Genomic DNA, 23,422 nt, shown 5'->3' with positions numbered 1-23,422 from the left:
ATAGCATCCCCATTGCCTCTCGAGCTGTGTAAGCGGAATATTTATTATATATATGTATCCCATCCACCCCAATTAGATTAGTTTGTTATTGTAAGCTATTGTATGTAGGTCGATGGAAGAATATTGAATACTCCATCCAAATGGAATGAATGCAATGTATATAGGTGTGAATATATTTATTTGTGTGAGTGCACATTGAATGTGTGTTGTTATATTTCGCATGGGCATAATAATAATAAAATAAATTTCACCACACCAGGCAAAATAGTTTTTGATTAATAATCATTGATGTAATTCTGTAGGTGTAAAAACTGCAGTTAACTGAGAGCGAGATTACATACAAAATCGGGAGAAACAGAGAGCGATGCAAAAACTCGGCCAAAGTCCAATTCAACTTATTTTTTATTAATTGTATCACTATTTTTTAATAAGAAAATGAGAAAAACTCTGGAAAAGCCGGCAAGACAATGTGACAGAGGATTCCGCTTCGAATTTGGCGGGCAGCGGCTTCCACTTTCCACTGCCATTCGGTTAGATCGGGAAACTGTTTTTGTTAGCTCCTTAAAAAAAAAATTAAATTCGACAAATCGTAAATTCGACCGGTGAGGAAATTGCGCGTTTTAAAATCTCTATAAAAACGTTGCGATTCCCATGCGTCGGATCTGCGGCCGCTGTGTAGTTCTCGTCCTTTCTAAAGTCGGATTTCGACCGTGTTCCCCTCGCGCAGAGGTCGGCAGTTTTGCGTCCGGCATGGTGTTTTGATTGGGCTCGTCGCAGTTCGGCTCAGAAAACGCCAGCTCGTACTTTCGTCTGTGAATCGCCCGTAAATCGGTTTTCCGTGGAGAAGTGCGCGTGTTTGCGACTCGGGAGTGGTCAGCCGTCCGCCGCCGTCAGACCGGAGCGAGATACCCAACGAGACGCTTTTGAGGGATGGCCAACGGGCCGCCGCCATTCGCCCCGTGAGCCGCAACCCTCGTCGCATCTCTCATCTCCGGTTTTCCCCGTCCGCGATGGAAACGTTTTACTTGACCTGACCGGGAAAATCGGACCGTTTCCAGACTTTTCTTCTATTTACGCCCCAACGGAATTCGTCTCATTCGAAACGTTTCAACGGCCGACACACCGTCAAAAATGGAGGTTGTCAAATCTTTTAATGCGGAGGTAATTTCACTTATATTTACTTCAATTCTTTCACTATTTCTTTTATTTTTCCAATTCAATTTAAATAAAACCACCCTTCCTTCACAATCAAATCTCAGAAACAATACATCCAAATATATACACAAAAATAATAATCTGCGAATGATAAGGTTCAAGGTTATTGTGTAGCGTTTTTCGAAACGATCTTCCCGTCTATTTTTTATTTCTTCTGCACAAAACCGACAATCACAGGATTTGTCGAGTGTCGCCGATTATCGTGCAGTTGAATCGGAAAAAACTTAAGTCGGTCGAACACTCGACGTACCTCGCCCTTGCATGGGCGAATCGTCGGGTTGCGACGAATGTTTGCCCAATCCTGTCACGACACTTCTTTAAGCCTCATCAACGCGAATCCTCGTACCTTAAACCTTATAGACGCCTTACATGAAAAAAATTCCGACTTGAGATCTTGTACACTTTCAATTTTATTTCAAATCGATCTGGTTCTTTTTGGAAATTGCCGAAATTTGAAGCATATAGCTTTCAGCAGTTAACATAAGCGGCTCAAAAATCCTAAACAAATTTTTATTAATTATTCAAGTACGCCGATCATCGTTCATAGTTTATTATTAAACCAGCTAATTTTCTAGCATAGTTGAGATTTTTTAAATTAATCAAAAGCGTAATAGACAGAAAGTGCAGTTTGTCAAATACACTGAAAGGAAAAACGTGGCCACTCTCGATTTAAAAAAAGTAAATATTCCCATTCGTTATACTTTAAAGAAAAATATAAGATAGAACTGAGTAAAACAATTTTATCAAAAAATGTTGCTATGGCAACAATGAAGAAACTATTCAATCCTACACGAAGAATTTCCTCCTCTTGCATTCGATGTGAAATTGATTTAATGAAGTTTTGAATGCAGTGCTGTGAATAGTTGTATACTCATCCAACAGCACCAACTTGCAACTCCCTTGCATCGCTGGGCAATTTTTTACGCTCTTTGACGATGTTCCAAAGGTGGTGGGTTTAAATCGGGACTATGTGTTGGCTACTCCAAACATTGAATTGAAGCCCGTTCCAAGTAGTCACCAACGATCTTAGCTGACATGCATAAACATAAAACGCCAATTAAAGGCATATAAGGAACAACTTCTTGTAATAACATTTCTTCTATGTATCTTGCAACTGTTAGGAAACCCTCGATGAAAATCAAGTTTGTGCGACCTGTACAAATGCCTGCCCAACCATAACAACCAACTCCATAGTGAGTGAAAATGTTGCGGGATATATCACTCACCTGTTTATTCAAAATCCTCTCTCAGCCATCAGAAGAGCTTAAAAAAAAAATCCTTGACAGACTTTAGACCAACCTTGCTGAGACCAATTGATGTGATTTCTTGCGAAAATTCGCCCCAAAGATGTTCGATAGTGTTTAAATTGGGTCTACATACTGGTCACTCCAAACATTGAATTGAAGCCAGTTCCAAGTAGTCACAACGATCTTAGCTGTGTGGGGGCCATGCATTGTCATGAATAAAAATAAAATCATCATCAATTAGTGGTATGTAAGGAACAAGTTCTGATAACACATCTCCAAGGTATCATGCTGATTGGTAACCTTGTGACCTTCCGTAGAAATACCTGCCCAACCGAACACCACCAACTCCATATCTTCTCCGGAGTGAAATTGTTGCGGGGGTATATCGCTCTCTCGCTCTCTTCCAAATTCTCTCTCGGCCATCAGAAGACCTTAAACAAATCCTTGACTTATCTAAAAACAAGATTTTAGCCCAGTCTTGCTCAGACCATATGATGTGATTTCTTGCGAAATTTAATCAAGTTGTTCTGTGCCTTGAAGTTCTGGACCAGACAGGCCTTGTTCCGCGTAATCCACCTTCTGAAAGTCTTCACCTTACAGTGTATAAACTGACAACATTTCTAACTTGTTGAAGACATTGCTTGACTCAACATCAGTAGAATGTCAATTTTGGAGTACATTTGAAAGAATAAAACGAACATCTCTCTGATGTGACACATTGGCGACCTGATCCATGCCTTTTTGAGTATCATCCTTGGTAGCGATAGAAGACCCTTCGGACTGTTGTTCTTAGAATGTTAAGCTCCCCGGCCAAATACGCTTGACTTCTTCCATCTTCCAACAATGCTGTCTTGCCGAATCTGTCTCAAAACCATCACCCACACAAATTTGAAAATTAAAAATGTTACAACTTAAAAACGTCAAACCGTTAGAACGTTAGAAGAACAGCAAAACCAACAATAAGAGATTGACCATTTAAAGATTTATTGACAAAATCCAACTGTAAACACAAGTGGGAGAATTTATCCGTGTTTTATTTAACTCTAACCTCTTAAAACGGACCAAATATTGTAAGATGATCAATGGAGAATTGTCTTAGAGATAATTGCAAATATTAAGAGTGACCACTTTTTTTTTTTTTTTTTTTTGCCTCAGTGTATTAGTATTAAATTGAAATTGAATCTTTAATAATGAACATTTAAATTCCGCCAAATGCTAGGTTGTTTATTCCATGGGGCATGGGTCCAAAACCTTGTGGAACTGAATATCCCAGAAGGAGGCATGAAAAGAGCTTCATCTGAGAGACTTTGAAAGGAAGTCCTGCAGGGCACTCTGCAGCAGCAAGGAAAAGGCTATGGTACTTGGGAAAACCATTTTTGAACCATGGAAATCTTGATACCAAACCCTGAGAAAAATATCTTTTTACTTTATAACTGAACTAGCTTATACCTGTGACTTTAACAACATGGGACTCTGTTTTAACGTACCTTTCTAATGAGATGCAAAATGCTATGGCATAATGTCTTGTTTCTCAAATTCTTCTATTTTTCAGTTCATTTCGGTTTATACATGGTAAAAATTGTCCCCCCCTTAGGATTGGAATTAAAAAAAAAATCCTTTCTTAATGCTATCCATGTCATTACAAGAATGAACAGTCAAAATTTCAGCCCTTTAGATCCAGTGGTTTGCTCTGTGCGTTATCTTTGTCAGTCATGGAACTGTTTTAAATATATAGATATGGATGGAATTTCAAAAATTCCTTTCTTAATGGCCATCAATGGCATTATAGGAGTGCACTGTCAAAATTTCAACGCTTAAAGCCTAGTACACACTGGGATTTTCTGTTCGGACTCTTTGTCGCGGAGCTGCGTCTGGGATTCGTTTTTTTTTTTTTTTTTCATTCGAGACACCACGAATCCGAAAATCTGGTGCGTTTTAGTATTTTTTGAATCCCATTTCAATTTTGCGGAACATTGAATCAGTGCAGACATGATTTCTGGACAATGTTGCGAGGCAAAGAGTCTGCGACAAAGAGTCTGAACAAAGAATCCTGTGTGTACTAGACTTATATCAACCCTCAGGATGCCAGTGCTTTTGAAAAAAAAAGCCCATTTGAATGTCGAGTTTGAATACAGGGTCACTGGATTCGAACCCGGGACCTTTACCTTACAGTGATGAGCGCCGTGTCAATGCCTAAACCGTTGTGGCCACCAACGCCCCCAATGATCCTTCTATGGTACTAGACTTTAGATTCCTGGTTTGGTCTGTGTATTGTCTGTCAGTCAGTCATGGAACTTTTTTATCCATTTAGATTGAATATCCAGGAAATGCAATAGCAATCTGCAAAATGGACCAAAGTTAAGTACTAAAGGAACAAATCAAAACAAAATCCTTAAAGGATTTTTTTAAATATATATTTCTTTTAAGAAAAAAAGGTTGGTTTACAAATATTACATGTCTAATATCTAACATTGTTTTAACATTTTTAAAGTTGTATTTCTTGTTGAAGTCTGTCTATTCTTGCTTGGTTTATTTGTCAGATGCATTTTGTCACAGAGACTATTAGCACTGTTAAATTCTATATATTTAAATAAATTGAACTGGTGTGAAAAAAGTTTTATTAAATCTATTTACATGTAATGGAACAATATTTTTGTTTTCACTTACAGCTTACGTCTCTTTATGATACGAGGCCTCCGATCTCGAAAGCCAAGATGACGTCGATCACCCGGTCGGCCATCAAGGCTATAAAATACTACAAACATGTTGTACAGAGTGTAGAAAAATTTATATTAAAAGTAAGAAATTGATTTATTATTTCTGTTTTGGTACCATTTTGCTAATATTTTTTTTTTTTCTCGCTAAGTGTAAGCCGGAATATAAAGTACCTGGACTTTATGTCATCGATTCGATTGTTAGGCAGTCGAGGCATCAGTTTGGGATTGAAAAGGATGTTTTTGCGCCTCGATTCGCTAGGAATATACAAACTACGTTTTTACATTTGTTTAACTGCAACGCCGAAGATAAAGTGAGTCAATCTTATCTTAAGATTAAGAATGAAGTTTTTAAAATGTTTCTTTGATCGCAGGGCAAGATTGTCAGGGTGCTGAATTTATGGCAGAAGAACCAGGTATTTACGACAGATGTGATACAGCCCCTTCTCGACATGGCAAGCTTGGCGAATAAGGACCAGCTCGTTTTACCGAGCAATGGAGTTATGCCGTCAGGTATTCGATCAAAATTCGTTATAATTTTCCCCGTAATTTTTAATTTTTATTCGCACAGGAAATAAACCATCACCCGTGAAAGATCCAAGTTGGCTGAGCGGTAATACTTCTGAACTTAATACGTCCGGCCTCCAGATGCCTGCACCGTCGCCTGTCAAACAGCCGGTAAGTCGTGCAGCCCTATGTGCTAGCAACAAAAGCCTAAGTAATAGCCTCTAGTTTATAAGTTAACAATTTTAATGGTACCGTAGGACGGAGGACCGTTCGATCCAAATATTGTGAACCAACTTCAAAGCCTGCAGAATTTGCTTTTCAACAGTCAAATTGACAATTTAGCTATGAAGAAGGAGGAGGTATGGTCTAGATTTTCAGACTTTTTTATGTGTTGATTGTTTGTTTGGGCTCCTCCAATGTATTAATCGCTTGGAAAAATTTCTCGGTTATTTCAAATCTTGAATATTTAAAAAAAAATTGTTTTTATTTTTTTTAATTGTGAGATGTGAACAACATATTTACTAATAAAATGAGTGTCTGCCTATTCTTTATTACTACCATCAGAAGGTAATAAAACATCATCCAATTAAAAGTCATTTAAAAAATCCATGCCTCCTCATTAAAACATTGGAAGCATTATTATTGTTAGTATTTTTATTTTATTATTTAATAGGTCTTTTTTGCATGCAGTTTATTTTTTGTCAAGGTAGTTTTCCTTTCTTCCTTACTTCCAGCCCAATCAAATTTGTGTGTAGTAGTTCGTTAATTAAAGTAGTTACTATTGTGTGTAATTTTTGTCTTGAAATGTGCATGTTTGTGATACAGTAAATAATTTAGATAATTGTTAGACCAGTTTTATATGTAACAATTCACAGCTGCGGAAGTTGTATTATGCTTTATGCTTTCCACTTTTATTCAAAGCGCACTATGTAATAAAATTAGCAATATAAACAGATCCACAATATTGTATGAAAGGAATGCTTAGGATTTAGTGGCGCCGATGTGGTCAGTCCGCAGGCCAAAATTAGAAAAATGAACAGATTTTTTTTTCATCATTCATTGTTTTCCCCGTGTTACAATAGTATAAGAATTAAAAAAAATCCTATTCCTTAAAAATCCTTAAAAAATAATTCCTTAAAAATCTATTAAAATTTGTCCCATTAATATAGTAAATTTAATTTCCAGGTCAAATTTGATAAAAAACTTCTTGATTTCGACTATGAGGATGATGATGAAGAACAACAGCAGCCTCCTCAGCCGCAACAGTCTTCAATGCCTACACAGCCGTTGCCCAGCATCGACTCCCTGCAAACGTCAGTAAAACCCACATTTTCATATATATAATAATTTTTTACATATTTGGTATGCCTTTAAAAATTCTGTTCATCAGTTCAAGTATCAGTTTCAAAGTAAGGAAATTTTATTGGGTAATGAATTACATGAAATATCAAGAATAGAGCATTATTTTTCATGATTTAAAAAAAAAAAAAAAAAAACTACATAATATTAATATACACTAACTTCATTTTTCTTTAAATTTGGAACAGTTAGAGATTAAACTGTAAATATTGTTTTATGGCTTTCCCGACAAAAATATTTTTGGCTTATGCCACAGTTTTGGTAAAAGTTTATATTTGTGGTTCAATGTTGTACTTATTCTTGGGGGGGGGGGGTTGTATAGAAGTAATAAGTAAAGGAAAGGTATGTTGTATACATATTATGCCGCTTCTACTTGCTTTTTTGTGAAGGTCTTAATCAATTTTCAAGAACAATAATCTTTTGCGTTGACTTCACAATAAATTGACCACATTTTTATGTATTTGTATCAGACAAAATAGAATATAGTTAAAGCCAGCTCCAAATTGGTTTAAGTTTTATTTATAGCATTTTAGGCTTGTGTCAATTTTATTTTACATTAATGAAATTTAAATTCGGATCTAATAAATAACAAATTTATTACTATATCTCTATAAAGATTTAACATATTCTTTAGTCCTCAGGAAATTACTTTCTTGTCGGGATTATGTAGGAGACGAAATTTAGGTTAATAGTGTTTAAATTTTTTAACTAGATAATTTGAAAATGATAAGGAAAAATAAATAGAAATTCCAATGAATTTTTCAAGATTGGACCCCGTTGATGTCCGCCGTTATTTGTTGTTCTTGCAGGTTATACAATTTTTTCCGTAAGCAAAGGATAAATGCAATATGGCAAAATGACGAAACAAATAACAAATGATTTGATCTCCACTCAATTTTTGGATTATTATAGATTTTGACACGATTATTTAAAGTGAAAGACAGTAGAATTTATCCTTTTAAACTCAAAACAAACCGCCTCAGCCTAAAATACGAATTATGAGCAGTTCACATTATTGGCAGATTACATTCCTACGATTATTTTCTTGTAATAAGCAAGTTTTTTTCTTCTTCCACAAGAATTATTATCACCACTTACATTAAATGCTTGTTGGCCCCTTTCAATAAATGTTTTCAAGATACAGAAATTGTACAAGTAGCCCTAGCAAAACAGAACTGACGCAATGTCTTGTCGACTCATCATCGCCACAGCATGTATAAGCAAAAATGGTGTATGGTAAGAAAGGAAAATCAATAAGAAAAAAAAGTTATTTTTTATTTGGTTTAAATCATCACGAAGATAACAAAATAACTTAAAAAAAAAAATTAAAAACAGGTCAGGATAATGCAAGAAGATAATTCCTTAATTACAATAAAAATTATTTAATTGAATCAAGCCCTGCAAAGTTTGCCAACAATTTTCTTTTATTATTATTTTTTTTTAATTTTTTTGATATTTTTCTAAATTATAATGATAGCAATTCAGTTAAAGAAGTAGTTGATGTTTTGCATGATTGTTTTTTTTTTCATTTTGGTGTTGAAATTTTAAAAAACCTTTTATGAAAAGATTTTGATTCACTGTTTATACTTCTGTCCTTGTTTTCTGCCAAGCTATTTATTTACAGTTATATTATGAAAAACATCAGTCCCGTTTAAAAGATTAAAAAAAAAAAAAAAATCATTTAGGATTTTGGATGGCTTTATCACTTTTTATATTTTTACTTATGAAGTATTCTAAAAAGAATTTAAAGTTTTTATAAAGCATGTTTACAAACAGTATTTTTTAAAGTATTCCAAAATAATATCCACCCTTGCTGAGTCCAATAAATAAGCAATATCCCCTCTTATTGAGTCTTAGTATATAACAAAATCAAATGAAGACAAGGTAAGCTCAGTCACTAAAACGTTAGAGCCGCTGAACTTCATGGTCAACCGCAGATGAACAACTCTACAAACCTCCCACATCAAGTAGAATACATTTAAAAAGGTTTGTTCCACGACTAGTTCTAAGTCATTTTCTCAGATTTTCTCATTTCAAAAGGGTTGGGGGTTGGGATTTAAAACGGGGTAGAGATCTCGAGTGCTGTGCAGAGCCAATTCCTAAAAGCACTGTTTTTGGAACCACACTTCTAGATTTAATATTTCCAATCGAATTTAATTAAATCAATGTATATGTTAAATATGATTCATTGATTTAAACCCTGTACTAATTAACTATATATTTTTAAATTAATTTTTTATGTTATGTGTTACAGGAGAGATTGATTGCTGTCAGTTTGTTCTCATATTTTTAATTTTTTTTTTTTAAATTTGTAAAGGTGTCACTTATAAAAAACTGTAGCTTAACTACAGCCATAACAACTCATGATTTTACACTTTTTTAAAATTTACTGTAGATGTTAGTCCACATTAAGTAATTTTTTAAGTCAGTATTCTAATTGTATGCCTTCACTTGTATATTACGTTTTATTCCAACATTTTCAACTTAAAAAAACCTACAATATAATTTAATGACCTGTACAGAAAAAACAAAATCGGATTTAGTTAGTAGCAATATTTTGATATCTTGATTGACTCAAGTTAATTAAGTACGAATAATTTTATTTTAACAAATACTTAGAAAGAATTGCGAATAATTTACTTTGCTATCCGATCAAGTAAATAAAACAGTATTTTGAAAAGTACATTTTGATGATAATTCTTATATATCTTCTATTCACTCATTTTTCCTTTTTGGTAACAATTAAACCTTCAGATTTGCACTTTCATTTTCTTTTATTTAAATCTCGGCCTTTTCAATGCAGTAAAAATCGGACAAGACCTCTCATCCTTTTTGGAAATTGGGCATTAAAGAAAAACGCTGTTCCTGAAATTGGACATCCGATGTTATAAGTGCAGTACATTAGATCTTTAGAAAAATATTTTCGCTGAATAATTTAGTTAAATGATTACTTTAATCTTTTAAAGTGAAAAATCCCAACGGTCCCAAGAGAACTCTCACTCTCAGGCCATGGCAAAATATTTGAGGAAATGACGAAATTGAACCCTCTATTAAAAAATTGAAATTTGCGGCAAAGTTTTATCTTTAGGTAACAATATTAGGGCTATAAACAATTTGTAAAATATTTTAATTTTGAACTTACAATTTAATATTTTAGAATAATCCATTATATTATTATTACATTTTTATTTTACTTTTCATAAAAACGTTTGATACGGGGCAGATCGAGATTTTTCCATAGTTAGTCCACCAATGTCATGTACAAATTGTGATAAAAAGCTTGGTGAAACTCGGTGTACTTCTGATTTCAGTGGGATCAACAAGCGTATTTTTCCACATGAGGAAAAGCTATGTATGTTTGACCCGTTTGCTGGAAAACTATACACACAATATAAATGAAACCTTTAAAAAAATGCTTAGTTAATGACTTATGCAGCAGAAGTAATTAAACCATAAACTAAAGAAGTAAGAATGATAATAATTATCAGTTGTAATTAAAAAAAAAGGAAAATTCTGGTTATCTTTTTTTTTATACTGTAGTTGATCTAACAAGTTACCTACAAAACGAGATTAAAAAAAAAAAATTAAAAAATACTAATAAGCATTGCTTTTTAAGATATCATAGTTTATTTTTGCTGTAAAAAAATTTAAAAAATAAATACAATTTGAATGTTTTTGTAAAATGTTAAATTGTGGGCTTAAAATAAAATATTTTCAAAATTGATTGTAGCCCTAATATTGTTACCCAAAGAATAAACTTTACTCACAATTTCAGTTTTTTTTAAAAAGAGGGTTTGATTATTGTCATTCAATAAAATATCGAAATCCGGCACTGTGTGGCGATCCCTGAGGCTGACCACCTGAACAAGTTGTGGTTGGGACCACAGTACCGCTTTTTCCAATTCACCACACTTTTTGTACCTCTCTGGTCTAAAATAAAATCCTGAACATGTTAGCTGTTAAAATTTCTTCAAGGGTAAATTTTTATTTTAAGGCTATCTCAGTCCTGATTTTTTTTTTTTTTTTTTTTTTGTAGTTGTCTATTAATAATGTGCATACAGCCACTGTATTAGGTTTTCTATCAAATTTCTGTATCCTATTCCTAAGTTAAGTGACCGCAATCATTTTGCAAAGTGGACCGCCAAAGTGGGACCGCTTGGCGCCAGGGGAAGGAAAGGGACATTTAAAACCAGCCCCTTATGCTGTAGCGGACTAGGCTCCTCATACCGTTTTTTTTTTTTTTTTTTTCTAAATAAATTAGTATATTTGTAGTTGAGAAAACAATAAAATTATCCATGTTTTTGTTCATTCATATACTAAGGTACTAAAAAACTTAAAAATCTCATTTTGGCCTGAGAGTGAAATATGCAGGGGTGTATGGTGCTTCAGGTCTTAAAGAAGTAGTTAAAAAAGTAGTTATGAAACTTAATTGGCTGTAAAATGTTAAATATAAAATGCATAAATACAATAATTATAATTGATTTATTATTTTTTATGCAAAGTTGGGCTGGGTTGAAAAATTAGTGGCACAAGTGGAACTCGAACCCACATCTGGATGGTGTTTGAGACCCACTCGTGACACTAATTTTTCAATTCAGACACACTGCATAAAAAATAATAAATCAATTAAAATAATTACTTTGGTAAATAGGACCGATTAAAGTGTATAAATTAAAAACAATAATATTAATTTTGTGTGTGGACTTATTATTATTTATTTTAAATCTGGTTCTAGATTCAAAAGCTTGCATTGTTGTGTTAAATTCTGAAACTTTGCTTATTAATAGTCTTATTAATTTTCAAAATGTCAACTTCATTTTTTGGTTTCCAGGACTGGATGAACAGAATAAATTTTTTTCTCTCATTTTCAATCGACTGAAACCTTAGCTGACATATAGTAAAGCCGTTTTTGTCTTTAAACTTTTCCAGAATCCTCTCCAACCCGGAGGTACTGAGACAGCTTCAGACCCTGCAGCAGCAGATGTCGTCACGCCAGCAGCAGCAGGAGATGGAGGAGAAGATGCGCCGGCTCCAAGAGATGCGCCACCAGGAGGAAGAGTTCGACAAGCACCTTGCCCAAACCCTTCCTGTTAGTCCATACCTTTCGAAACTACACACTCTTCCTTCCTTTACCAATCAGTAAAATTTAAAAAATTTAAAAGTGTGGTTCCACAAATAGTTAAAAGAAAAGGAAAAAAATGGGAATTGGTTTAGCGTAGCATTCTTGAAATATTTGATATTTTGGTGTTGGCAGTTATAAAGAATTCACAAAAATGAGAGTAAAAATGAGTACTACTTCTGTTTTTATTGTTGTACTTAATTTGTACAGTGGGCATCTTTTAAAAATCAAATTGAATTTATGGTTTTTATGTCAATACAACAAATTTGCCTGGGGTTTTAAAAAAATTAGATTTTTAAAATATGATTGCCGGCTTGTTGTTATCTAGAGAAATAAAATGTCCTAAGATAATTTGAATATTTGTCCATAACAATCGAATTATTCTGATTGGATATTTACTAATAATGCAATTTTATTTATACTCAATAAAATGGAATATGGAGGATGAGCATATGCTTGTTTTTGGTATGCTAGTGGTACAGAGTAAAAAAGCAGTGTCTAAACAATGTTAATTTTTAAACATTTAACTTGGTTTTTCACGAATAAAAAAAATTTATACATAGGAAGCGCTGTAGTAGAGTTATTTCTGGTTTTAAGATTCTGTCTTGTTTGATTTTGCAAACATTTTTATACACAAAGATTATCTTAATGAAATCAATCTACAAAATACTTTCATTAGTCTTGAAATATTTTTTTTTAACAAGTAGGCTTATGATGTTAAGTTTGTTTTTATGCAGTTTCAATACTACCATAATTACCAATAATTATACTACCATGGCTGCAATAATCATGGTATATTATTGCTAATAAAGACAATAATAAGAAAAAGTATCAACTACTTTTAAGTTGAATTTTGGTCAGTTCTTTACATCTGAGAATTGGACAAGTGAATTTGTTTTGATTAGGGATGGTTACTGGATAGGATGAATAAGTGAAATTTAATATACAGTGGACTCGTTAATCTGTGGGGAATATGCACCGAGCATTTCCGTGAATAATAGGAAACACCTTGAATTTCATGTTTCAAATTATTTTCTTGGTATTTTCTCTATCTGTATATCAAACAGTCATTTTCTGCATTATGTGTCTTACCGTCAGTATTAAGTACGAGTGTGTAAATTTCATAAATTAATCTCAACCAATTCCTTAATTAGAGATTAATTAATTGAAAAATATTATTTAGTCAAGCGGACCATGATAACTAGTGAAATTTTATAAATTTGTAACTTCGTTATTTGCAAAAATCTGTATGTTTATGGGTAATAATTTCTTTAAAAGTTCTAAACAAAGTTTGATATTTATTGAAAGTACTTTATTTGTTTAAAAAGTGACAAAGCAGAAGAACCTTATTTCCCTCAATTACATGGGAATTTAGTAAGAAATTTTACGATTGGTTTAAAGAAAAGCAAGGAAGTATAGTTATATATTAATAAAAATGAATGTTTTCACTGTATACTATTTGTTATTATATTTACCATTATATTTGTTTTAAATTTTATAATTTTTTTTTAAATTTTGCAGAATTTGCCTTTCGCTTCGGAATGTGATTTTAAGCCGACAACAAGCATAAATTCAAGTGCCGGCATGGGAGTCGGAATGGTGCCTCCGGCTGATTTGCTGTCATCGTCACTTTCGCAGTTTATGTCTCAGCCTCCACCGCCGCAGCCCACTTCGAACACAATTCCGGCTTACACGACATCGACATCCAACAACGCGTATCGAAACCAGCAGAATGTTCAGGAAGAGTCGTCTAACAATGATTACGACGAGCGTAACAGGTACTGCCTTAATTGTTTTATACCGGGAGGGGAACATGCATGTCTTCTAAAAGTAATAAAGATTTATTTCACAAATATTGAAATTTAACAATTGAGATTAATTTAGAAGAATGAGCATGTGCACGAATTAACGCTAACCGAAGGAATGCAGGTTTGATGGGTGTTAATTGCAGAAACGCACCTAGAAATACAAAGGGAGGTGTAGGAAATGATAAGATGCTGGGTGATATGGAAATCATCGATCTCATATCTGGTGATTCTTGCGGGACTAGGTCCCCTCCACAGTCTGGAGGACGGAGCGGCAGCAGGGACCGCGGGAGGAGGAGGGACCGTGGCAGGAGTCCGTCGCCCAGAAGCAGGGACAGGAGTCGTAGGTCGAGATCCAGGTCCAGGAGAAGGGGTCAGCGCTCGAGGTCCAGAGATGATCGCGACCGCGACAGAGAACGGGAAAGAAGGCGAAGAGGTCTCCCTCCAATCAAAAAAGGATATCTTTCTGGTATAACATTTAAAAAAAATTAAATTAACTAGAGAAAAGTTAAATATTTATTTTTCTAAATTTAGTTTGCAGTACCACACTTTGGATCGGCCATCTGTCCAAACTTGTGCAGGAGGAAGAGCTGTCCGACACTTTTGGTGGGTTCGGCGATATTGTATCTATTGATATAATACCTCCGAGAGGCTGTGCATTCATATGCATGAATCGTCGGCAAGATGCTTCTAAGGCTTTGCAACAACTCAAGCATTACAAACTACAGGGGAAGGCCATAACGGTAATTTATTCGTTGATCTAATTGACCAATGTTAAAGTTACAAAATAAAATTTGTTTTCAGATTGCTTGGGCCCCAGGAAAAGGGATGAAGGATCGTGAGTGGAAGGACTACTGGGAAGTTGACCAGGGCGTCTCGTATATCCCATGGGGGAAGCTCTCAAGCGACATGGATATCACATTTTTGGAAAACGGTGGTGTTTTGGATGAAGACACTTTCCCAGATTGGCTTAGAAGTGAGTAAACCTGTTTTTAAGCCTTTCTTTGTATTATTATTTAATTTAATTTGTAGCTTGATCAAAATTAAAAACTTTTCAAATGATTTCATGGGTTTTAAATAGTAGATCGTTCACCCCCAGGACATTTAAAAGTTTTTGAAATATTTTAATGAGAGTTGAATCAATCTAATAATGTAAATTATAATTAATCAGAAAAAAATGTGTTTTTGTTTAAAATCTTTTTTAATCAATTTTATTCATCGAAAATAAAATTATTTAGTTTTTCTAATACATCAATATAATTTCTATCAATTGGTCACTTACATTTTCATTAAAATACAACCAATTTATGCAGCCCATGGGGGTGTATTAGGTTCTTGGAATAAAAAAATCAAGTCTACAATGTAATCGTTTATATTATATGAATATTAATAATATTCTTATTGTGCTAAACAATTGTAACATTTCAAAAATTTAAATAACTTCATGTCATCACAAAAAGTCACGAAAATGAATGCATAATAAGTTATAAAGGCAATACATCACACTAAAATGAGGCTTAAAATAAATTTATTCATTCAGGCTTGTAAATAGAAATGTAGTAGCAACTTTCAGGAGATGAATAAAAAAAAAAAACACTGCCTTGTAGGTTTCTAGAACCTTGTTAAGCAACAAAATATTGACGGACATACAACTAGGGCAAGAGATGAAGACTTTTGATCAAGCTACTACTGGTCATCGTTTCGAAGACCGACTGGCTTAATTGTACAATATTTCACGATATTTTGATTTCGCAGATGCACGAAGAGAAAAAGACTTCAAGAAATTTGGTGGAAACCATGAAGATCAAAGTCAACAAATGGACAATAACATTGAAGGAGAAAAGAAGAGCCTTGATATTCCTATGCCCAATGTTTCAGGAGCAACTCCTCTGCCTCCTCCGGGTGGTTTTCTCCCGTTGCCAGAATCAGGAGCACAGCCTCCAGGAGGCATGCCACCGCCAATGGGCCTCTTGCCTCCGTTTGCTTTGCCTCCAAGTATGTCCTTCAACTAGTTTAAATCCTATAAATGAAACAATATTTTGATGAGATTAAGTAGGTTTGTTCCAACGTACAATCAATAACTTGATGCCAACTAATCCATGATTTGTCTATGTATGCCTGAATGCATCGACTGATCCTGATTCTTAACTCCGTTAGAATGCTTTTTCCAATCTCAGACCCAACTGTTTGTAAAAGTTTCCTTGCTTCTAGATTTACAGGAGAACCGATTATGTGATGTCCAAAATTCAGACTCACCATCGCTGCCGTTCTCCAAATATTTATAGGGCATTTCAGACCACACTTCAAATATTTATAGGACATTTTAAACCACCCTATGTATACAGTGAGTAATGGGGGAACGATTAGAACTACAGATGATAAAAAAAATGTTCTAGAAACAACAAACAAGTGGTTCAAAAGGGCTCAAATTGATGGTATCTTTGAATCAGAGACCATCTTCCAAGTGATCTGCACCGATAACAAATCTAGATTCCTCTGGTCTATCTATATTTCAAGTCATATTTAAAGAATATTTAAAATTTGAAATTTTTATTATTTGACAATATTATATTATTTTATTAATAAAAGCCGACAACATAATTCTCTTGAAATAATTGGTTTAATTGAGGCCGCCATATCTAAAACTTTTGGGCTATTTTTTTTCCTTTCTCAAAAAAATTAATTTTCCTGAAGTAGTCTGGTTGTGGAAGAATAGGGACCTCATTTGAAATGCAAAAATAGTCAATCGGTCTTCTTTCTAATTATGTTTTTTGCGGGACTGAAATTTTTCTGTTATTTTTCCTTTCAAAATGAATGTACTAGGCCGAAAAAAATGTCTATATATTAAGAAGAAATTATTCAGTTATTATTTGTGTGATGTCTCTTGACATTCATTCTGCGTATTTTAATATATTTTTAGAACAAATTTGAGGGTTTTTTTTACAGCATATTATATTGCATATTTGAGGAATTTTATTGCATACATTCTTGATCTAGTTATAAATAAGAAATTTCTGATTTGCTGTACATAGCCAATGTTTTGATGGACAAAAACAAGTAACAAACTTGGCCTGAATTGAGTTGGAACGCTGTCTGACAGAAGTTTGGAATTATAGCACATTGGAACGTGTGATGGAACAAACCTTGTACTTAAACATTTTTACCAAGAATTTGTTGCTGAATTTAATTACGATTTATTTTTGAATTATTACTTTTTTTTCTGCTGTTATAAATTTTTAAAAATTTTTGTCTGTTGTGACTGGAATGGTCTAAACACTGATTTTATGAAGATTTTTCAGGACTTCTTGGTGCACCGATGGGTGGTCCCATGGGACCACCGATGGGCCCGCCGATGGGACCGCTTGGAATGGGCAACGTGCCTCTAGGAGTACCTCCTCCGATAATAATGCCACCGCAGGGGATGAGGATTCCGCCGGGGGCGGCGCCTTTCAGTCCGCAAGGTTCGTTTCTGTGAAAATACCCTGATGACAATATTACTAAAACCGTTTTTCATTTCCAGTCGGGCTTATGCCGATGGATAACAAAACAAAAGGGATGCCGCCGCCGATGCCTCCTCCAGACGGCACGTTCTCAGAACATCTCGCTTCCATGGTCAACCCATTCGGACTTCCTTTGTCAGCTCTTACAGGTCAGTCATCTCAAACCCTTCTGCCTACTCCTCCCCCTCCACCACCAATCCTCACTTCCCCTCAAGACATGTAACCCACCGTTCCCACACTTGCCACTAGTCAGTAATTTTATATAATAAAAAACAAAAAAGAATGTTAATTCGTTAATACAATTTATGATAACTGGAATACATTTATCCTTCCACAAATAAATTTCTTTTTGAAAAAAACACATCTAGACATCTTATTAAAATTTTAAGTAATTAGGCCCTGTAATTAGGCAGAATAACATCAGCAATAGTCAATTGCTTAGAAAATTAAAACTACAAACAGTTGATGTGAATAATTAACAAAATATTACATATTGATGATAGAATTCAATTGTTTTTGGGAAAAATTTGCTTTTTTGTAATACAGTTTTTAAATAATTTTGGTCCTTTATGTATTGGATTGTTTAAAGGGATTTTTTTAAATTATAAAATTTCACTGCTTCATACATAATTTCTTGTCAGGAAATCTAGTACACATTTTCTCTTTAACACAATTTTTTGCTATGATCAATTTGTTTTTATACAAACAGATTTAAATTTGTATGTCAAAATTGATTTAATCGTGTAATTGAGGTGGAGGGGTTTTTTTTTGGTATTAAGAAAGAATGGTTTGATATGCCTGACAATTGAGTTGATCAAAACCAAGAAAAAATGTGAGTTTCCGATGTGAACAAATCATAGCATAAATTTAGCTGTACAGTAGATCCTTGGTTAACGTCATCTCGGCTTACGTCATTTGACTTTTATGGTATAATTTTCATTTTAATGTCGTGTTTCGTTATTGCATAACTGAGTCCCTCCTTGGACTTGTACTGACGGTTGACTGTTTCTTGTTAACATGGTTCTCAGAAACCCCTTCTTGTCTTTTCATTTTTATAATTACTTTAGTGTAAGAAGTTAATTCATAGTAGCCGATTTTGTTGTTTTTTCTTCATATTATGTATATATACTCAGATAATCATCACTTAACCGTGTTTCCAGGTCCCTAACCACGACATTAATCGAGGACTTACTAAACTTGATAATAAAAACAGTTGACTTTTTAGTAGACATACACTTACTATATTTTTCATAATGAATATAAAAGAGCTTTTAAATTAAAATAACAAAGCATAGGACAAAAACTATACAATTTTAGTTCATCAAATTGTTATTCATATTTAATAAAATATATTATTTATTAATTATAAAGACATTTAATTATATAGAGAATATATGTTCACTTGTGTGCGTTCTAGGTTTAGGAGGTTTACCACCCCCTCAGCCAAAACCGAGTGGGAATGATATGGATGTTGAAGACGATTCCCAGGTCGAATCCAAGGAGAATTCTCAACAACATAAGTAATTATTATCACTTGTTTAGAACAGCAAAAAAAAGGCCGGAAAAAATAGTGTTTGTTTTAGCCTCGGGATTTTGAACAGTCTGATGAACCCGGCACCGTTCATGCAAATGACGCCTCAGGGCAACCCCCAGTCGAACTTCAACTCGCAAGCCCGCCAAAAGGAGGAACAGGACCAACGAGGGGACAAGCGCGAACGCGATTCTCCCGCGGATCGAAAACGGGGCTCGAGGATGGACAAGGACGATCGTAAAGACGACGACAAAAAGCGCCGGCGGGACTCGCCAAACCGAGACCGTATGGATAGGCGGGGTGGTGGCCGCGGAGGTATGGACAGGCGGTCAAGAGGAGACTGGGGAAGATCGAAATGGGAACATGATAATTCTCCCGATGGGTAAATAATATAATCCTTCAAACTATTACTTTAACTACAAGAATTAAATAATACCAAAAAGATTAGATTGTAAATTTAAATGAACAAATTTAAAAAAATCTAATGGCTATATTTTTATGAATCTTGAAGCTTTTTTCCATCAGGTTCACACCAGCAGATATTATCGCAGAAATATTAGGTACACAATTTTTATCCTTAAGGTGGCCATTCACGATCGCTCCTAGCAGTCCAAACGGAGCGACGCCGTTCCAAAAACCAAGTCAATGGCAAAACTGAACTGGCGTGCCCAGCTGTGCCGAATATTCGACCGGTCCAAACTCCATTGCGCCACTCCAAATATCTACGGTGCGACGACGGCATGGCCCGTTCGTAAATGGGAACACCCGCGTTTTTTTGGCGCAGTCTCAGTTTTTCTCTCACTGAGCAAACATCTCCATCGTACATTCTCAAAAAGTCAAAAACGTTTATTCTTTATTGGTAATGACATCCAATCGAGATTTTAATGTTGAGTGATTGAATTGTATGAAAGTTTACCATGTTTATGGAAAGTGGTGGACAATGATTACCACGATAGAAATAAAAGAAATTTGATCCTCAACCAGTTGGTCGACATTTTCAAAACAAAGGATACAAATGCAACGAGAGATGCTGTATTGATAACAATGATCAGAAATCGTAGTAGAGAACTTAAGTTCTTTGTAGTTCATCCCTGTAGCGAGAAATCGTAATGTGGTTGCCAACCTTTCATGTAGTGATGATTTCTCTCATAACTGCCTTTTGTTTTCTAATCAAGGGGGTAACAAGCTGGAGTAAATGTAAATAAGACGTTAATCTTTTTTTTTGTTGTAAGGTTTTGGTTGAAATGAAAAAATAGTGTCACAAGGGGATTCGAATCCACGACATTCGGCTAAATACGCCGCTGCGCTAACCACTTGAGCTATCCTGACTTCGATAGTTCAATCCACTCAGGCACCAACTCCCCATCTCAACCTACAATCTTTCGAATTTTCTCTCTTTTGCCATTTTTTGGTGTCGGAGAGGAGGAAGTCACGATAGCTCAAGTGGTAGAGCAGCGGCGTATTTATCCGAAGGCCATGGATTCAGATCCCGCTCGTGGCACTAGCTTTTTCATTTCAACCAAAACCTTACAAAAAAGATTAAATAATTGAAAGAAGTAATTTGGTCAATAGAACACTAAATATAATGAATAAATAAGACATTTCATCCATCCTTAAATAGTTCCTCCAATCTTTCATCAAATTGATTTGGGTATTACGGCTTCTGTTCAGGAGCCACTTCTTACACCATTTCCTCTTTGATTTTTTGCTTTTAATATGTAAATAAACGGAAGAGTAGCACAAGAGATCGTCATCCATTTTGAGAAGGTAATTCACTGGTTGACGTTCGGAGCGACTGGCTGTGGAGCGGTCGTGAATGCCCCCTCAAATTTCAGGCACTCCAAATGGAACGCTTGGCGCGGTTCCATTTGGAGTGATCGTGAATGGCCACCTTAAGCTAAGTGGCGTTCATACAAAAGAGAGTGAGCCAGCCAATACAAAGCCAATGCCCTCACTCCTTGAATTTGTCATCTTCACCCTTCACAATATCGTGAAACTGAAAGAAGAGACAAGCGTTTCGTGGTACCCATATTTTAAGACATGTCGCAATCGTATTTTGTTGTTCCTTTATGTTTTTTATAGGTCTGACTGCTGGTCAACAAGATCGTACATCACTTACGACCAATAGATATCGCTTCGGTGTGAATCCTACCTTACAGTTCCAAACAGATCAAGTTATGATGAAAAAAGCAAATTCACTTGTTACTGACAAGCTTTCGAACTATTTTAAGGCTATCAACAGAGCAAAACAATCTTAAATATGTCATAGTCCTTGGCAATGTTGGAACTTGGGACTGTCTGTCTTCAAAGAAATTTGAAATTGCCTGTAAAAAAATTTAAATATGTCAATCTATAGACATATTTGAGATTGTTGCCCTGATGACCTTAAAATGGGTCAAGCTTGGCAGCAGCAACTGAATTTGCTTTTTCCATCAAGACCTTGATCTAGTGTTCATTAGTGAAAAACTAGTCATACTTCCAACACTGAAAACTATTACATTTTTTTAACTAACTAACTTGTAACTGTATTCTTTGAATAAACCCTGAATTACAAATCCCAACAATCTCCATTCTGACTTCCTTGCAAGTAAAAAAAGCTGCCTACTTTCAAAGAAAATTTCCAAGCCTTCTTAGCGCCCACCCTGTCCAATTTATTGAACCACTGGTCACTAAACAACACACAATATAAATAAAAATAATCAATTATTATTTAATTTATTATTATATGAAAATAAACTAAGCCATGTCTAAATTTGTCAGTTTATGTAGCCTGTTAGTGACAAGTTATTTCAAGTAAATTTAAAAAAAATTCAGAGTTCCACTCATAAAATATACTTGAAAATAAATGTGTTGTAGAAGAAATATTTCATTTTCTCTTTTCTTTATATTAAAATTGTTTTGTTTAGCCTCAGACCAGACAGGCGATCGACTAACAGTCCATTTGTTGACGGACCAAAACCTTTTCATGATGCCAATGAAAGACAGCCTTTATTACCATTACCATATCATGACCAACATTTTAACCAAGGGCGACAGGGACCTCCAGGAGGTATGTTAACATGTTATAATAAAATCTGACAAGAAAAACAAAAAGAAATATTTTTTTGTAGGATTTGGCCATCCAAGGGGATTCAATGACAATGACAGAGATGATTATGGTGATTTCCACGGAGACTTCCATGGCGGTCCTGGGGGCCATATGAGTAGAGATTTCCCACCGAGCGGTTACCCGCCTTTCCCGCCTAGAGGCCATCGTGGAATGGGCCCCCACAGCCCAAGGCCACTCCTCCGTAAGTATTTAATTAAAAAAAATAAAAATAGGCTGTTTCCGAATTTTGTAAATTTAACTAATAATTCGTTTTGATATTTCATTTGAAGGCTCGTCGATGTACGGAAATAGGGGACCGGGAAGCCCGATGGGCGGTCAAGGAGGTCCTCCGATGGGAATGCGTGGCCCCAGACCTGGTAAATTAATATAATAAATATAATAATACAGCCATAATTATTTTTGAAAATTAAAATAATTTTTTTGGTAAAGAATTTAGCAGAAGAAGATAACATTTATTTACAACTTAAATTTTACATTTTTAAATTATTTGTGTTGATTATAAGGAAGAGTAAGTTGATAATATTCTTTATTAACAATTAAAATGTTGGTTTATTTATTTTCAAATATTATTTATTTCTAGATTAAAATTATATTGAAAAAATAAAATAAATATTTTAGGGCGGATGGATGGAGGAAATTTTATGAGAGGATTTCCAAACCAAGGGATGCGAGGGCGTGGTGGTAGATTTTCAGGAGGGCCACCCCCTGGAAACTGGCGATGGGAAGAACAACAGCAAAGCGGTAGTGGTACAAGTGGCATACCGCCGTTGATACCGAATCTGGTCGGCGATCGCAAGTCTCGGGAGGAGAGGAAATCACGCTGGAGCTCCGCAGAAGAACGGAAGCCGGAAAGTTCTTCTCAAAGTGAAAAAGAGGCGAAAGAGGAAAAACCGGAAGAAAAGCCCGCAGAAGATAACACTTTTGAATCTCAGGAGGACATGTTTAGACCAGACGATAAAGAAAAGACGGCCAAACCTTCACCCTCAAAAGAATCCGTAGCTAATCTTTACAGCCCGTCGATGGTCGACGACGAACCGGAGCCAGTTGTTCAGCAGCAGCCGGCCCTGGAGCTCTATAGCCCCGGGACAGTTGAAAAAGCCGAGCCCGATGCGGAACAGGAACGGCAACCGGCCGATTCGAACAGCGGAGAAAATTTCGAAAAGGCTGAAGGACACAACACGCCGTCACAAGTTAATGATGAATAAACTGTCCTTCGGGGCTCTAGTCCACGTTTTGCAACAGTGAGCAAGCCTTAAAGTTTAAGATTTTAAATTATGTATTTATGTGAATAAAAGAAATTAAGGATTGGTATTTAA

At 35.0% G+C, this 23,422-nt stretch overlaps 2 protein-coding genes across 8 annotated transcripts in view; one reads left to right on the top strand and one right to left on the bottom strand.

Annotated features, from left to right (window-relative positions):
- The first annotated feature begins 597 nt into the window (after positions 1-597).
- LOC106667545 (splicing factor, arginine/serine-rich 15) lies at positions 598-23,422 on the top strand. 7 transcript variants are annotated; one of them, XM_024230007.1, is made up of 21 exons: positions 598-1,161; positions 5,132-5,260; positions 5,329-5,490; positions 5,551-5,689; positions 5,748-5,854; positions 5,941-6,042; positions 6,869-6,996; positions 11,972-12,131; positions 13,683-13,939; positions 14,113-14,435; positions 14,501-14,709; positions 14,771-14,942; positions 15,845-15,961; positions 17,257-17,427; positions 17,487-17,615; positions 18,884-18,986; positions 19,038-19,379; positions 21,904-22,046; positions 22,108-22,287; positions 22,376-22,462; positions 22,725-23,422. In XM_024230007.1, exons 1-21 carry the CDS (start codon positions 1,132-1,134, stop codon positions 23,309-23,311), a joined length of 3,777 nt encoding a protein of 1,258 aa, XP_024085775.1. In that variant the 5' UTR covers positions 598-1,131; the 3' UTR covers positions 23,312-23,422. The 7 variants fall into 7 exon arrangements, with proteins under 7 accessions (XP_024085775.1, XP_014251037.1, XP_014251036.1 ...); XM_014395551.2 differs by having other exon boundaries at positions 15,722-15,961; positions 17,266-17,427; XM_014395550.2 differs by having other exon boundaries at positions 15,722-15,961.
- The window catches only part of LOC106667546 (rap guanine nucleotide exchange factor 1), a 70,973-nt gene continuing 63,510 nt past the window's right edge, over positions 15,960-23,422 (bottom strand). The window contains exon 18 of the mRNA XM_024230009.1: positions 15,960-15,986. Coding sequence (XP_024085777.1) covers positions 15,975-15,986 — 12 coding nt within the window. The 3' untranslated portion in view covers positions 15,960-15,974. The remainder of the gene's footprint in view (positions 15,987-23,422) is intronic.

This window comes from Cimex lectularius, unplaced genomic scaffold (assembly GCF_000648675.2).
Source record: "Cimex lectularius strain Harlan isolate CLEC.00 unplaced genomic scaffold, Clec_2.1 scaffold426, whole genome shotgun sequence".
NCBI classification, from domain to species: Eukaryota; Metazoa; Arthropoda; class Insecta; order Hemiptera; family Cimicidae; genus Cimex; species Cimex lectularius.
The sequence above is the reverse complement of the archived record's forward strand: the minus strand, read 5'-3'. Positions and strand labels throughout refer to the sequence as shown.